This window comes from Ixodes scapularis, unplaced genomic scaffold (genome assembly GCF_016920785.2).
Source record: "Ixodes scapularis isolate PalLabHiFi unplaced genomic scaffold, ASM1692078v2 PGA_scaffold1__304_contigs__length_218370807, whole genome shotgun sequence".
In the NCBI taxonomy this organism is placed as follows: domain Eukaryota; kingdom Metazoa; phylum Arthropoda; class Arachnida; order Ixodida; family Ixodidae; genus Ixodes; species Ixodes scapularis.
In genome coordinates, this window is record NW_024609846.1 from 146,750,461 (window position 1) to 146,768,821 (window position 18,361).

The 18,361-nt window shown below is 42.1% G+C and overlaps 1 protein-coding gene across 1 annotated transcript in view; it reads left to right on the plus strand.

Moving 5' to 3' along the window:
• Nucleotides 1-18,361, plus strand: part of LOC121832989 (membrane metallo-endopeptidase-like 1) — a 148,881-nt gene that overhangs the window by 66,366 nt on the left and 64,154 nt on the right. Inside the window, exons 7-9 of the mRNA XM_042290369.1 lie at nt 2,059-2,148; nt 6,851-6,981; nt 10,205-10,442. Coding sequence (XP_042146303.1) covers nt 2,059-2,148; nt 6,851-6,981; nt 10,205-10,442 — 459 coding nt within the window. The remainder of the gene's footprint in view (nt 1-2,058; nt 2,149-6,850; nt 6,982-10,204; nt 10,443-18,361) is intronic.

The window sequence follows — 18,361 nt, forward strand, 5'->3', positions numbered from 1 at the left end:
CATGCATGGAAAAGTAGAAAAAAGAAAAGAATATGCAGTTGTTAGTCTGCGCGCATTCATGTACCTTCTGTTTCTCCTCATCTCCATGTAACCCGTTGTTTTTCTTTCATTTTCTGGTCACGCGTATGTTCTGTAGAATTTCGCAGCGCAGCACATTTTGCAAGTCGCAGCTAAACTCACCACAAGGTCAAAGATGAGGCCCCTTCGCAGCGTTTATGCCGAAACAAACTCATAAAAGCGTAAACAGATCCCTGAAAAAAGGCGGCGAGAACTATACGCACTGACACTCAACAAAAGGCAAAAAATAAACCAAACATTTTCACCTATTTTTTGTGGGATTTGTTTGCGTTTTTATGAGTGTGTTTCGGCTGAACCCTGCGGGAAAGCCTCCCTTTCAGACCTTGTGGCGAGTTTAACTGCGAGCATTCTAGCTTATAATTCGCACCACTTTCTTTTTTTCTTGGGCGCGGGGGGGGGGGGGGGGGGGGGGGAGGATTGGATTGTGTTTCTATGAGTGTGTTTCTGACTGAACCCAGCGGGGAGGTTCCTCCTTTGATTTTGGGGCGAGTTTAGCTGCGAGCCGGTTTCTCCTGACCACACACCCAAAATAAGTGGCCACCTGTCATTGTGCTTTTAATGAGGTATGCACGTCACGTGACATGTGACCGGACTTGGGGTCTTGAGTCTCGACGACAAAGAATGTTTTGTAACCAAACCTGATGAGGCTTGACTCGGGTCGAAACGTCGACCAATATGTGATAAAACTCCACTAAAAGCTTCGAAGTACGTTTACTCTCCTATACACTTTTCGTCGTCCTACAAAAGTCTTCCAGTGGATTCCCCAGGAATTAAAATTAGGGGGGTGTCTAAATTTCTAGGGAGGAGGGGGCGGGGTTAGGAGAAGGAATTGAGAATGGAGGAGTCGTTGCGAATTAAGGGGGTGCCTTCAGAAAAACAAGTCGGGTGTACACTGCCCCTAGGGGGTGTGTAGAAAAATCACTGTGTCAATATTTAAACAAATGGCCAAGGCCAGCAACATCTCGAAGTTCAAGAACAGCGTGCCCAAGAAAACGACAATGTTGTGCGCTTCCCAGAATACATTTTCCTGACTTTCGTACACCTAAAAACTTCAATGGCGTTGAGGCGCTCACCGAACACAGCAGGCGTCACAGCCTAAACCTAGAATAGTTATTTATATCGGATTATTTCAGCGTTGAGAGCTCGAAATAGATGATATGCTTCAAGTCTGGGTTGGTCAATGTTGCGTAAAATTGTTTCAATCAGTCGGCTTAATACTCAATAAATTACTCGCTTGGTTGGCCTGGTCGTCAGAGAGGAATAGGAATAAGATTGTAAGCTAATACAATTCCTACTCATAAACAAAACACGCCAGAGACAGCAATTTTGATTGGGTAATAGTTTCAACGTTGCTAAGCAAAAGAAAAAATATTTTGTTCCCAAAAACAATACTTTTTTTAAAACCCGTTTGAACTGTGGTGCACAAAATGCCTTCAATTTATGTTTCAGACCATGCGATTATTGTAAAACTAATATTAACTTCAGAACCCGAGTAGAAACACTCTTTGGAGAGTTGAAGTATGCTCTATTTTCGCTTTCTGGCGACCTGCTCAGTTACGCTTTCCCTAAAGTCAACACTCAGTTAACAAGAAATAATATAACCGGCTGCTCTCACTGTCTCTTTGTGCACAAATTCAGATAATCAACTGAATCAACTGTACCGCGAAGAATTTAGAAAGAGGAATTGTCCAAAAATGGTACCTTATTGTTTTCGCGTGTGTTTGACTGATTTGTACAAAAGAACTAGAGTATGGTAGCAATATCCTAACGCTTTGCATTTCCTTCGTTTAATCATGGTAAAACTAACGAAATGTTTTACACCGGCCACTCTTCCCTTACAGTCATTCTGTGTGTTTTCACTTTATAATGTTCTAAAATGATGTGGCTAAGTACCGAATATTTCAAAAGAAAATAAACTTAATGACTGCTCGTAACCTATCTGATTACATTCAACATGTTCTGATATTTAATATATTCCAGCTTGATGAAATGTGGTTTAAACGAATTGCTGGATTTTGGACAGAACCCACACTGGAGCTTTATAAGATGCAGAATTACCTCTCTGGAAAGGTAAAGTATATATGTTTTTATATTTACAATGAAAGATAAAAATATTTAATTTGAATGTCTCTAGTGTGAGCCTCCCATCCTCAATGGGAGGCTTTTTTGTGATCAGTAGCGTCAATTATCTTGGTGGAGATGGGGGTAGGGCCGGCTATTGTGTGATAATACATTGACTGAGAATGACCAATCATGCTCAGTGTATTTTTAAAATACTTGATAGCAAGATATTGACAGGAACGTAAAGAGACATGGGATGCAAAACCTCTGATTGTTGGAGACGTTAAAAGCTTCCAGAACAAACGCCTTCAACGAATCGGCGAATCAGCTCGCGATCTCGCGCTTATCGGCGTGTGCTGGTTCGCCGACCCTTAAACGTTTTATTTTGGCGATCTTTAACGTGCCCGTCTGAGAGGGGCATGCCTCATTATTTATCTCATAATTACATTACTGGCAATTGGTTTGGTGTAACAAGAATAAACTAAATATTGACAGTTTATGTATCCGGCAAGAGAGTTGTGTAGTCAAAAGGGCATGCCGTAGCTACCCAGATGTTCATTCTCATAAGGCAATACGTTTTGCTGGCTGAACTTTACCAAAAATTGTTCGGACGGCAAAGTATAATAATTATAATAATATTAGAAAATTCACCCATTGGAACGAGAATAATTTTATATACGATTTATTCCGGAAAAAAGATAAGAATTTATGTATCATAACGCCATAGACGCTCTTAAATAATATTTTCCGTTCTTATACGTTTGTTGGACACATTCATATGATTTGTTTCACTTCGGTTATGAATTTTGGTATCACAGATTTGAAGCCATACATTACATTATGTACGTGCATCAGGGCTTTGTGATTGAAGCATTCCAGAATAAATTAGGAACTTCAAATGCTGGAGTGAACTTTTCTACCCGCTAACGAAATATGTCACAATGTATATTGACATTATATATATGTTCACAATTAAGGTGGTATTATAGACCATGGCTTGAATAATGCATATAATCGATATTTTGTTTATATGCTTACTCCTGTATGCTTCAATTTGTTGCTTTATTTTGTATTTGCCTATTTGGATCACGTCACCATTGCATATGGATCCTGTTCAATAATTTATTTTTATTTTTCTTGTTTTGGTAAGGATAAAAATTCTAACAAGGGCAACTCTTTATTAACAAAACATTTTGAACGAGCCATGGCCGCCAATGTTTTCTGATGCCTTAAAAGACCAAGATGTTATACGAAATGAAATCTGGATTTTTTCCTCACTAGCTATTTTGTACATGCGTAAAAAACTGACTTCAGTTAGAGTTATTTCATTCAAAAATGTTTTAGAGTACACAATTACAGCCTCCTAAACGCATTTAAAAATACTCAATATGTATCAATTACAATTTATATAAAAAGGTCTAATAATTCACAGCAATTTCAAAAATATATTACGAAATAAGGGGTTACGAGAATACAGTGTTTTGTTATTATAAAAAACTTCTTACTTTATTCGTATTAAGTTCAGTAACAGGTAATAGAGCGGTACACGGGAAATTGTTTTGCAGCGTTAAATTAGAAACTCTCTGTGCAAGTCATTACATCGAAATAAATGTACCGCTATTTGTGATATAATATTGGTCCTGTTTCCTATGGGGGTAGTACCGGGAATTTTCAAAACACCGAATGACTTCTGAAACTGAGGAAAGGGAAAGGGATTTCGAAGGTAATTTCAACACGATCTAGGAGGTAAAATAAACTCCACAATGTTGCCTCTGGAGATAAGGCTATTACGCGTCCATTTCAGGGATGATGATCACGTCGGTTGATGATAGCAATATCGAGATGCCTAGTCCCGACTCCGATGCTCTCGACTGAACGAAATGTCAATGAGAAAAACCGAAATATCAAAATAACATTGGTTCTTTCGGCTGCTACAAAATTACTAGAAAAAAAGGTTTTTTGCATACTGGTAAATAAAAAGGGAAATAGTAACATTGAACGCAAACTTGAATCTCACTCGCAAATGAAAAAAACAAAACAAAAAGACATCTTCAGTCTGGGGAGTTGTACATGTAAGCGGTTGAAACTGAGGGCCCCGAAAAGTAGAATCTCTTTAGCTGATACGCACCTACAGGCTTACACGAGGATCAACCCTACCCATAGAGTTATTATAATGTACGCTAGAGGTTCAACTGGCGCTAGTGTGCTGTTGCAAATTGAAGCAGACAGCAAGCAGTCCCAAATTGACTTCCGGTAATGTATTTCTATGGAAAAAAAGCGAGTGCATTTCCTCGCTGCGCTCGATTAAAAGAGCAAATATCACGAACAATTCGTACCTACTAGGCACATTAGAACATTTCCCAGTCACGCAGATGAAATAATTGGTCAGTTACGACGTTTTTATTTTAAAATCGTGGCATGAAAAACGGTGCTAAAACTGTTTGGTACATGTATTTATGTGCACTGTCGGACACTGTTAGCGCGAACACGGCGTCGGCGCTTTCCAGCATGGGGGATATACGTGCCAAACGAACGAAGGACATGTGGAAAACGAAAAGAGACGGCAAGAACTACGCAGTAACACTGGATAAGTAACTCCTTGTGCTTGCAGACGATCAAAATAAATTGAAAGTCACGTAATATAGTCCAATTTGCAATAAATAAGTACTTCTTTATTCATTCTGCTCATGAATATGTGCGAAGATGCTTGTTCTGTGCTCAAATCATCACCCGCACGCTCCAAATCTTTGCAAATAGGGGGAGCCAGAGAACAGGTGCGCGATAAAAACTGCCCAACAAAGAAAATAATGAGAAAACACACCTTTCGTAGCCCACGTACTTTATTCTTTACGTTTCGAACGTTTTTTTTAGCAACTCGTAAAGATGCACGACGGGGTCATTTTCTTAAGTGAGAGGACAGACATATTAGCAATATATAAGCACCAACGGAATGCTGGCGGACTTTTAACACCCTCTACATTCCTTTCGATCGTTATTTTGCTTAGGATCGTCGGTCGTTTCTACATACCTGCTATGGAACAGAGGTTTGGGCCTGAAATATAGCGAAGTTTAACTTCGTTCAGTGGTAAAAGAAAAATGCTGTAACTGAAGCAATTACACTTTCACAATAGTATTAAAGGTGAATACTATGGGTACAACGGAAATAACAAGCGTTATTCATGTTATTTCCCGGCGACGAGACAAAATTCACGCGCGTTTTCCCATAGGAATACAAAGGAAGACTGGAAAAGTAGACTGCATGCTGTCTGCTTCAATTTGCAACCGAAAGTCCCGTAGACACTAGCGCCAGCTGAGCCTCCAGCGTTTGTTATAATAACTCTATAAATCAACCGAACGACAAATTAACCACCGGGGATGGTTATGCGATAGATGTAGCAATTATCCAGCTGATGCGGCAAAAACAGAGCACATTGAGGTCATATAAAGATCTGTGTTTATAAATTTTTCCCTCCTGGTAATTGTTATAGTGTGAAATATGTGCCTAAATTACATGCAGTGATGGATCATTACGGAGCACCATTTTCGTAGCTTGCAAACGCTAGGAGCGTTTGCGTCTTTTGCCAAGTTTTTATTAAACGAATGTTTAAAAAGGAAGGCGCCGCAAACTCAACACCTTTACTAAGACCAAGGAACGAGAAAGGGTTATGATACACCACCTTAGTGATCCCAGGTCTCAGGTTTTCAACATGCTGAACGTTCACTAGCTCACCCGCTTCTTATTCTGTCATTTCTAACAATACTAAATGTTCCTTCGAACAATTAAAAAAATCATAAAACAAAAGAATAAACTATTTTCGAAAAGAAACGTGCGAGTCATAGCAGACGTCAGGGATTGAAAAAAAAATACTAATTAGAACACAAAGTACTTTAAATTTGCTAACTTATTTTTTATTAGCGAAAATGAATATATAGGTGCAATTCGAAACAAGCCGAGTATCATCGAAAACACCTAGATCAAATAATTTTAGAACGCCTTGAAGTACTCGCGAAGACGAAGATTGCGCTAGTTGCAAAAACGCGGACGAAATGAGTTAGTCCGGGTTTTCGCATCACCGGACTTGCGCCTGCTGCACGAGTGGGAAATTTACGCACCCCCGTGCGTCCTACGTAGTTCAAGTCATGCTAAAATTAACTGATTTAGGGCTTTTCGGTGACCTCGACCAATTTTTAATTAGAACCATATTTCCCTGTTTACCAATGAAAAGCAATGAGTAAGTTTGAGGTAATTATTTTGCTATGTAATACCCTCTCACGAGGGCCTTTAGGGGTAATATGAATAAATAAATAAAAATAAATAATTGATATGTTTCTTGAAATTTCTGACGCCTGCCGTGGATGGAAGTTTGTATCTTAAAATAGTTCTTTTTTTTATTTCATCACCCGTCATCATTGAATGTTGTTAAAGTACTTTCAGGAATACGCGGTATATACGAGTAGCTTTTACTAAACCAGGCCGATTCAAAGGGTGTGGTGCATTTCATAAGGACATTTCATTGACCCTTCGGGAAAATATCATGATGCTTGACTCAAGAGGTTAAATTATCTTGATGGCGCTCCTGTACTGGGCCCCATTGAGTGTACAGTATTGATAAATAAATAATAATAAAATTTAAGACACTGATTGACTGTTTTTATAAACGGCACACCACTTCGCTATGTGTGAAATGCTTAAATTTACGCCTTATTTCAGTTTCCCCTCTTTTTGCTTTTGAGCAACCAATTCAAGAGGGTGAATGTAACTCTCCGGTCCAATCAAAAAGTAACGGTGCAAAACAGATATCACGTTAATGCAATACTGGATTGCATTCAAAAGACTGACTCGTAAGTAAAGGCTGAATTTTTTTTCTTCTGTTATCCTTTTCTTTTAGAACATAAGTAATCACAAAAGAAAGCGGTTCTGCAGCAATTAGTTTATTTGAAGCGTAATGAAAAGCTCATCCATGCGAACGGTGTAGCGCCCCAAAGTTCTTGGGGTCACAGATATCTCATCCTTTTTGCCACTAGATTGCACAACACTCGAGGAACAATATTATTTGATCTGAACCCCAACTCAACCGATTAATAAGGAATAGACAACTGAGTCTCCAGTCTTCATAGATAAAACAAAATTAGAGTTCAATGAAAACCTGGCATGTTTAGTCACTCCAAAACTTTGTCATACCACGCAGACAGAAGTCTTTTCCAAGCAGTGGAAAAGACTTCTGTCTGCGTGGTTATAATTTTAAAACAGAGTGTATTTAAAAACCAAACGGGAAAGAAATTATCAGTATTCACACAAAAAAAAAAAAAAAAAGAGAACTGGACAAAACTTAGCCGAGGAAATAAAGAAATACACATTTTCATATGTCAAACCTGATCGAAAGAAGACTCCGTGCACGGTCGTCGTTGTTCGATCACTGCTCAGTGTCGTGGAGCTCCTTGGTTGCCAGTACGGATGAGCTTGTAAGACCTTGGATGACCTAAGGCTTGTGGGATGTGCAGTGGAGGGGTGGCGTTTCCACCAAAGACCCAGGACTTTGTGCCGGACAATCCTTGATTGGACGTCACGGAGGCAGGCACCGGCATCCGTTCAAAGTCCTTATCGAATCTCGCTCGATTCAATGGCTCGCTTACACTTGCGGATTCGCGTGCGGATCCGCGCATCTGGAAATTCGATTTTGGAGCCGGATGGCAAAATCTAAAGGTCGCTGGCGGAAAATTTGGATGTGGGTCCCGGACTGATGCAGATTTTCCGCCAGCGACGAGTCGATTTCGCCACCCTGCTCCAAAATCCACTTTCCGCCTCCGCGCATACGCCTGCGAATCCGAAACTCTAAAAACACCAAAGGCCGTAGCTATCAAGATTTGAGGCAAACGAGATATAATATTTCTTTCTCACGTTTCGAACATGCGTCAGTGCGCTTCCTCACTACAGATTTGTATACTCCGTTTCATTATAAGTGCCAGCGTAGCACAGACTACAAGAGCGAGCTACGAGCTTTCAGTGTCCCTGTCAAACACGCGCCCCGGTGCAGTGCGACCATCTTTCAGTGGAAGATGCTTTTGCAAGCAGCATCGCCTTCGCTATCACGTCAAGTAAAACATACTTAGTAAAAGGAGACTATGAAAGAAAGCAATATAAATAACACAACTGAGAGGAATGTTTGATGGGACACTGAGTCCGTGACACACACACACACATATATACAGGGTGTTTCAGGGAACCCAGGCCAAATCGCTCCTACGAAAACTACACATTGCAACGAAAAAAGGATTGTGGCGTTTCGGTCATGGGCTAAGGGCCCATTTAGGAAAATTGTTAAAGTCCGGGATGATTAAGTTGTTAATTATTTTTGCGTAATTAACTTTTTTAATATTGTGTTTAAGAGCATGGTTTAAATTAGAAAACTGCTCAGCAACATTGAAAAGCACTGAAGCAACAAATTGCAGAACGAAAGAAGGCACGCGAAGCTGCGTCGCGCTGCGTCGCGCGATGAGAGCGGAGCAAAGGTTGGTTGCACTATCTCTCCACGGGGTGCGGTGCCGCCGGGGCTGAGATGCGCTCCGATAGCAAACCGAAACTTAAAAACCCGTCGATTTCGTGCGGTTTTTCAGAAAGCCGTAAAATGCTTCGCGTGCTTTCTATCGTTCTGCAATTTGTTGATTTAGTGCTTTCTAATGACGCTGAGCAATTTTCTGATTTATACCATGCCTTTAAACACAATACTAAAAAGTTAATTACGCAAAAATAATTAACAATTTAATTATCCCGGACTTTAATAAATTTCCTAAATGGGCCCCTGGCCCACGACCAAAACGCCACAAGCCTTCTATCGTTGCGATGAGTAGTTTTCGCAGGAGCGATTTGGCCTGCGTTCTCTGAAACACCCTGTATAAGGCGTGTTCTTATTGCACAATTCAAGATGCTGACAGATGTTTGTATTCGAACGTGGGACGTGCATAATCGCACGTTACAGCTCCGCTTTTATGGTCGTATTGCGTTTATGGGGCACCCAGCATAATATGGTCACGCCTTGCAGACGTGCGCGCGCGCGCCCACTGCCCGAGAGCAACGGGTCTTTAGTTAATGGGCATAAAAAAATAAAGAAAACAAATTACAGCTTGTGGCGTTAGCGTCCTATCGAAACGACAATATTGAATTCCTTTCAGCAGTTTCTTTTTTTTTTTATGTTGTTTTGCATAGCGCCCGGCTTTCAGCAACGTGAGGGAGCGTAAGAGCGCGCAATCAAATCACGACCTAAAAATATTCGATTTTACTCATTCAAAGCGCTTCTCGAAATTTGAGAGCTGCGGGCCTATTTAGTTTTTTTTTTGAGCTAAGCTGCAGGCACTTCAAGGTTGATTTACACTCGCTTTTATGACTCGCAGTGTTAAAATTTTTTTGAATGGTGTTCTTGACAATGCCTTTTTTAGGACAACGTTCAGAACATACGGATTGTGCGCGTTGACGAGGTAGCTAAGCAAGCGCCTTTACTGTATGGAATGGAATGTAAACAAAATCACAGTAAATAAATTAACACGTGATCAGAAGCTCGTTGTACGTATAGGCTAGACGATCTTTCACTCCGTATAATGCCCAAGTGTGCGGCGCCTTGTCCTTGAGTCTCCCTGATTTCTTTAACCCTCAGCTCAGATATGTGCTTTGTATTGCGTGTTGCAAAAATGCATCGGGTAGAGCAGATTTGTGAAAGCCTAAGGAAGTTGTTATTGTGCAAAAAAAAAAAAAACAAAAAAAAACATATAACATTGTCCTGATCCGTCCCTGCTCTCCCTAGCTTCAAACGTGCGTTCGTTAAAATCAACCCTTGCTTAATTCCTGCGCCTCGTACGAATGGCTGCGAGTCGACCGAATTGTATATATTTAACACTCATTAAACTCTTGTCTCCCTGGAAACGGTCTGCGGTGTAAAGCTAAGCTGCAAACTATTAAATCATTAACAGGATTCCATACTTGTAGAAACTAGCTTGCCCTCTGTCCTTTTGACCGTTTCCACAATGATACATTTAATGTCGAAACATTACAACTGGTTTCCAATTTTCCCAGTAACCTCTTGCAGAATTACATGGGCTGGATGTTGATACTGGACTACATTAAAACTGCCGGAGGAAAACTGCAGCAGCATTGGCAAACATTTAAGAACGAAGCAAAGTTCAGCCTTGAGGAACAAAAAGAATGGAAGGAACTCTGTTTGGATGCACTGGTAACAGAGGAAACAACGATGTATGCTCCTGCAGCAAACTTGTACTTGGAAAGATACTTTCCTCCGATCGAAAAAGAAAGAGTAAGATTTGATCACATTTGTCATAAGTTACTGATCATTTATAGATGTCTCGTAGCTCAATTATAACAATAATTTTGAGAGCTACCTACATAATTCGGGAATACACTTCTTAGCAATATTTTCGATCGTATGGGAATTCTCAAGCATGCCAGATTCCATGTTCGACAAGAAACTATATAAAAGAACGCCACAAATTTGCCTACCTAAATAAAAACAGTGACAAATATAAGGAATAAATGATACAACATACAATTATTCTAAACCTTCTGGGACTGCATTGCTGCTCGGATTTAGATGAAGCAGTCACGTACTGCAGAACATGTAACAGCAGCAGTCTTGAATTACGTTTCTAAATAGAAACATTTTCAGTTGCATGAAAACAAAACAAAACAAACAAACAAAATGTGAGGGAAGCCGGAGATAGCATTGCACAAGGACGACTTAGCGCCTGGAAGTGGGAACTAATAAGAAACGCAATTTGTTGGTAGTACCAGACCTGGGCACAACGGTGTAGTCATAGGTATACCGTGAGCGCCTACAGAGTAGCACAACCAGCCAGTCGTCCCTATATCTTTTGAGCTATGAAGGCGCTGAGTAATCAGACTATATTTTGGTTGTTGCAGAATCTAAGTACGCGTAGTGTTGTTTGGACACGACTACTATGGTCAAACTTTATAATCCTTAAAAACCGTGGCTGCTCTGTGACAGAGAAAGCGAGCACCCTCACGTGGGTCCACACCCTCAAGCTTCTGGAGCAGAACAACAGACATGTCGCGATCACTTGCAGGTGTCTGACGATCAAATGAAATATTTTGTGAAGGAAAATATAAAGAAGGATTGTCTTCCACTCTTTTCGAGATGGCTGTAGGCATGCACATTGCTGCTTACTGTTAATCACATAATTTCTTGAACACTTGACACCATTTTGAAAACAAACTTACTGAGTAGATGCAATGTCATTACAGCTTCGAACGATACACTTAGCAAGCGCAATATTTAGGAGACAACTGTGCAAACTCTACTATCTTAATCACAGTTAAAGGGAACATGGTAGACGCGGCATCAGGTACTATAACGGCACCCTAACGACCTGGCGTGCGACTGCCGCGCATGCACATCGAGCGTGTGACAAGAGTACACTCTTATCGCGTCATCGGAGCGCTTGCCTGTCGTCTGCTCCGCGCGATAGTCTTCATTGTGCGTTGCATGCTACGCGGAGCATCTCGTGTTGGAGCTGTGGGATGAAACTGCGTGTAGATGGAATTATCCCACCAAAATCTACGTAATGAGCATTCGAATTTTTCTTACAAGTTGCAACTGCGACGCATATATTGTATTTATTTGAAAAATAAAGGAAACGTGTCTCTTGCTAAAATTGAACTTGAGGAAGGTATATATTTGCTCACATTTGCACTGCTGTCAGAACAATTGCAGCACGTCATCATAACTACAGTTCCGGAAGCGGACAAACAAAAAATCATTCAGCTCGCTCAAAAAAGGAACTCGCAGCGGGCCATCGGGGCTTTCGTAAATAGGTCCGTAAACACGGTCAACGTCATCATTCAAGCTTTTTGTTATAAAAATCGGGTCCACGATGCATCTCGGTGGTATTCACCATAAGCAACGACCGAGGACGAAGACCGTGATTTGCTGCTGCTGCCTCCTTTCTTTCTGCCAGAGAAATCTAAGAGCACCTTGAAATCAGACAGCACCTGACACTAAATGCTCTCACACGCGACAGTTCGTCGCAGATTGAGGAGCACCGTTTTGCATAGCGCCATGGCAGCGAAGAAGCCGAATCAGAAGAAGCAGAAGAAGCAAAAACTTTCAAATAATGGGGCGGGGCTTCGCTTTGCAATGGGACAGGCCTCGTGGACGGCGGATGTCAGCGGCCGGGTTGGTTGACTTTCTCCACGAGGCCGGATGAACGTGTATGTATGTGGCGGCCTTGCGCTACACGGTACACGTATTCTGTTGAAGATCTAGTGAATTGTTTTCATCGCAGAAGTGTTTTGTCTTTCATTGCTCGGACCCACTTCTGTCGCAGGTACTTCTCGGTCCGAAACCAACTCACTCAACTGCATTTCTTCGTGGTGTTATCACACTCCACAGCCAATCACCGATTTTCTGGCCCTCCATCAAATGCCGCTAACAGCCTCAACCAGATCCAAAAGGCAAAACCACAGACGCTCAATCTCCCTACAACGCACAAAGCCTTGGAGTAGGGAGCGTCGTCTGCTCTCGGGTACAATATTTGACGTCATCAGAGTCCCTGCTCGTTGTTGCCAGCAAAGGGGCAGCTAATCATTTGGAGGTGTACGCATAAACGTCAAAATTCTTTTTTCTGGAAGGAAAATTAATATTTTGGTTTAATGCCTCGTAGACGTACTCACTGTTTAATATTTAGTATATTGTGAAATATTTGATACAAATCAATGACCATTAATATTTTGCCGGAGTTCCTCAACCGGAAATGTTTTCGTTATATTTGCCTTGCAGCGTTTCTTAGTTAATGCTAAGGACAATTTTTGTGCGTCAGATCGTATTGCCCTCGTGCATGCTGTCTTTCGTTTGGACGGTCCTGGATAGGACTGAACAGGACTGAACCGGTTTCGTAAGGCCGCGGCAAGATGACCGCCGTGCTCTTTCGCTCTGATTGTTCGCTTGTTACGTTCACTTTCCCTCTTAAAGAAGGATAAGACTCTTCTGGCACGCTTCCTATAACGCGCCGCTGGAGTGGAAGAGAAGGGGATGAAGCGGCAGTGGCGTTTACACAACGTCCACGACAACGTAAAACCGAGGCGCAGTGACGACACCGTTTGCATGAAGCCGCGCACACCCGGAAAGAAAGATTGGCTTTTTTATATGACAAATGTACGCGGACCGGAGGCGGCGGTAGAGAAGCTGTGATGGCCGCATTTGAAACCGGCGGCGCCCGGGAGAACAGATAGAATCTCTAAGTTCGAGGTTCGAATTTCCGTCCTTCCCTGGATCGGAACCCCTACGCTAAATGCTAACGTATTTCGCCAAGATTAGCGGAGCGAAAGTTGGGATATCGGCCTTTTTTTTTTTTTTCTATACTCTGGGCTTAACTGTCTAGTTGTGATCTTCTTCGCTCCTGGCTCCTCATATTTCTGCGTCACATTTTTGTGCAGTGCTGGAAAGTTAGTGTGGCAGTGTACGTACATTGCTCGATTAAAGTCGATATGATTCTGAAGGTACGATCCTACTTAAGTGCAGCGCGTCGCTGGGATTGCGAGGATATCCGTCAACATTTGGGGCGGCATCTACAAACGGAGCCTCGGTTCTCATCCACGTATCGTCGGGAGGATTATGCTAACCCCACACATGCGATGTGGGGGACACTGTTTTCATACCTTACCTGCACAGTGGTCTTTTACCGAATGAAAACTTCCTCTTTCAGTAGGACTTCGCTTACGTCCACGCGGTGCGCGCAGAGGTCGGCATTTTAGGTTTCCCTCACTCACCCTCACCCTCACAGCCACACTCACCTAAGCCCCTCACTCAACCTCACTCTCACCCTCACAGCTACACTCACCTTCAGCCCTCGCTTACATTCATCCTCACAGCCACACTTACCTTCAGCCCTTCACTCACCTTCACTGAAACTCACGGCCCTCACGGCCCTCACGCACTCATGGCCCTCACTCCTCTCGCCGCCCTCACGGCCCTCACGTACTCATACCCTTAACGCCCCTCACGCACTCATGGCCCTCACGCCACTCACCGCCTTCACACCCCTCACTCACTCATGGCCCTCACGCGCCTCACGCACTCACTGTCCTCACGGCCCTCACGCCTCATACCCCTCACGCACTCATGGCCCTCACGCCACTCAGGCCCGCTTGGGATGGGGTAATTTCGCCCAGAAACTTGACGTCGCAGCACCAGCAACGCGGACATCATCATGAAATTCTATTTTCTTGCACTTTTTAGACACAGAATTACGCGCTATTAACGTGTTTTTAAGCATTTAAATTTCTTTAAGAATATGCATCTTTCTGACACCGTTTATTTCCAAAAACGATACATTTCAAACCAGAACCAAGTCTTTTGTTGTCATCATCACCGGCACAAGGTATCACGTGAAAATATCGCGTTCCTGATTGAACGCAGCCGCTTCAAACGTCTTCGAATTGCTCCGAGTTGCTCACTTGTTTCGAGCCGGACCCGACCCCAGCAATTCGTGTTGATCTAGGGAAAGCTAGGGAACAACCCGCAAGCAACACCAACATTTGGTGTTGCTGGCGGTGTTGCAGCTTTTGACGGGGTGGGCAGGGTGGCATCGCCAAGATGACAGTCGTTAAGCACTTCGTGTTCATTGCACATGCACTGCTGCTTCTGCCGCCGCACTGGGCCTGTGACCCCGTTAAAAGCTGTCCCGCAGCGATTCATCGAGTTGAGTGCATCGTCACGGCTGATAACAAGGAAACAGCGACTGATACAGAGCGAAATTTTCTTCGGTGGACCTTCAACGAAAACCTGGAATTCTCAAGATTCACATCGCCATCGACATCGGCTACCTCAGCGCCAGCGCTACCAAGTACAAAAGACCACTTGCGATCTGCACTTCCTGTGGGCAGGGTGGCATCGCCAAGATGACAGTCGTTAAGCACTTCGTGTTCATTGCACAGGCAATGCTGCTTCTGCCGCCGCACTGGGCCTGTGACCCCGCTAAAAGCTGTCCCGCAGCGATTCATCGAGTTGAGTGCATCGTCACGGCTGATAACAAGGAAACAGCGACTGATACAGACCGAAATTTTCTTCGGTGGACCTTCAACGAAAACCTGGAATTCTCACGATTCACATCGCCATCGACATCGGCTACCTCAGCGCCAGCGCTACCAAGTACAAAATACTACTCGCGATCTGCACTCCCATGTGGGCATGGTGGCATCGCCAAGATGACAGTCGGTAACCACTTCGTGTTCATTGCACAGGTAGGAAAACGCTATCCTTTCTGTTACCGTAGCAACAACCTTTGTCTTCTTTGCTGCCGTGCCCAAAGACCTGTTTTGCCTTTTTTTGACGAATGTGAGCACGATTTGCTGATTTGCTTATGTTGTGCGGAGATATAGGGACCCATCCCTGTCCTCACACGGCAGTGATGATGGAAATGTTAACTAAGGAAATTGAGCTGAGCCAGGCTGTAACAACATCGAGACTAGAGAAAATAAAATTGCGACTCGAAGGCCTTGAAGGACCCAGGTCCGTTGTGAACAAAAACTGCGACAAGCCCAATCGCCTCATAGCCACCATCACATCACTCTTGAACGTGATTTATGATTTAGAAAACCGTAGCAGAAGAAACAATCTAAGTATATTTGGTCTTTCTGAACTACCCAACGAAGAGAGTAGCACCCTCGAGGATAGGGTAACTAAAGAGATTCTTGGTGGAAAAATAAATGTAAAGATAAATGTAATCGATCGTAAACATCGCCTTAGGAAGCCAGCTCACGGCAAAACCCGTCCAGTAATATTTCGACTCGTAAAATTCAAAGCTAAATTGAATATTTTACGCAACTGCTATAAATTAAAAAAATGAACGACTCTCGATTAGTGAAGACTACTCAAAGCGAGTTCAGGGCATTAGAAAAAAAAATTACTTGATAGCTCGAAATCAAATAAACTAGCTGGTGATAAGGTCACGCTTACCTATGGCAAAATTAAGATAAATGGCAAAGTATACACTTGGAATGAAGCCATAAACAATAAGGTTCTCATATCTGAGGAAACCCGGAACTCCAGTACGTGACCAAACCCTACTCAACTCAACCGTGAGTACGAATTTCGGTTACTAAACCTAAACGCGCGAAGCATCGTAAATAAAACTGATAAACTTGAAGCTGCTATTTCGAATACCCAACCTGATATTATAGCAATGACAGAAACTTGGCTATCAGACAGCATTCTAGACTGTGAAATCACGCCCCCAAACTATACCATTCTGCGCAAGGATAGAGGTTCTCGCGGTGGTGGAGTAGCGATTCTTGTAAAAAGTGGCATTTTATGTACCCGCTTACCCGATTGCCCAGAAATTGAGTGCCTGTGTTGTAAAATTGCTTATAAAATACGTGATGCTATATACTTGTTGTTTATAGACCTCCCATTTCAGGGTTTTTTCAAAAGTATGTACAGTTATATCAATGATAATATTAATGTGAGCAGTAAGATTATAATTGCAGGTGACTTCAATCTACCTTCTTTAGAACGGTCCTCTCTATCGAAATGTACAAAATCATCCCTCGGCGCAGATATTCTTACAAATCTATGTTTTCATTATAACCTCACCCAAATAGTTACTGAAAATACCCGTATTCAAGGAACGTCCCAATCAGTGCTCGATCTCGTCTTTGCGACCGATCATTTCCTGAAAGACGAGTATAGTGTAGAAGTTTTAAATGGCATATCTGATCATGAGATAGTTTTATGCTGCTTCAAAACGAACATCCCAACTTCTGGCAATCCCCAGATTTGTAAGGTTTTGAACATTGACAGAGCAGATGATGTTGGCGTACTCAAATTTTTTTATACACACTGGGATAACTTTCTTCTACTGTCCAAGAGCGACCGTACCACGGTAGATATGCTTTGGAACGAATTCAAAACGGCAGTTAACACGTGCGTCTCATGTTTTATTCCACAACGAAGTAAGCGAATTAAGAAAAACCCTTGGATACCGCCAGAAATCATCCATATGAAGTGTAAAATAAATAGAAGGCAAAGAAAACCAGAACTCCTCTAAATAAGAACAAAATGGCATTACTCAACACCGATCTTGGACAAAAAATCAAGTCGGCTAAATACAAAATTTTCAATATCACTCTTCAATCGTTTATTCAATCTTCACCCGTCAAGTTCTGGAACTACGTCAACCCAAAAAACAACTAAAATCTAGAAACGCTCTTCGGTGACAAAGCGAATCTTGCAAAAGCCTTCAATGATTATTTTGTTTCGGTCTTTACACAGATAATGGCAATGCACCCTCATTCGCGTCCAATTCCCCAGTTTTGGCTGTGAATGACGTTGTAGTTACCGAACAGGGTGTTTTATCTCTTCTACTCAACCTGAACACACACAAAAAAGTGCTGGGCCGGACGATATACCAAATGAATTTCTAAAAAGATACGCCGAATGGGTAACAAAATATTTTGTTATAATATTTACACAATCACTTAACAAAGGGAAACTTCCGAAAGATTGGAAGATACCTAAAATCATCCCCATTCATAAATCTGGAAACAAAAACGAATTCGCGAACTACAGGCCCATCTCATTTACCTCAACTTGCTGTAAGTTGCTCGAACACATTGTTCTGAATCATGTCTCCACCCACATCGAGAATAACCACATACTTAATTCATATTAGCACGGTTTCAGACGTCACCTTTCAACAGTGACGCAACTCGCTAAAATCATTCACGATTTTTCCACTTTCATGAACAATAGAGGATAGGTTGACGCCATATTCGTTGATCTGCCAAAAAAAGACTTTGACAAGGTATCTCACCCAAAGCTATTGTTTAAACTAGAATCTATACTTGGAGCAGGAAAAATTCTCAAGTGGATTGAAGACTGCCTTTCTCATCGCTACCAGTACGTAGCACTTAATGCGCACTCATCATTCAAAGACAAAGTTTCATCGGGAGTCCCACAGGGATCAGTACTGGCACCTTTTTTGATCCTAATATACATAAATGACTAATTGGTCAAAGATGTGAACGTAAAAATTCGCCTCTTTGCTGATGATTGCATACTTTATTCACAAATAAATAACCCAAATGACCAGATTAACCTAAATAATGCGCTTCAACACATCATAAAGTGGTGCAATGATTAACAGATGGAAATAAATTCGAATAAAACTGTATTTATGACAATAAACAATAAAAGACAAC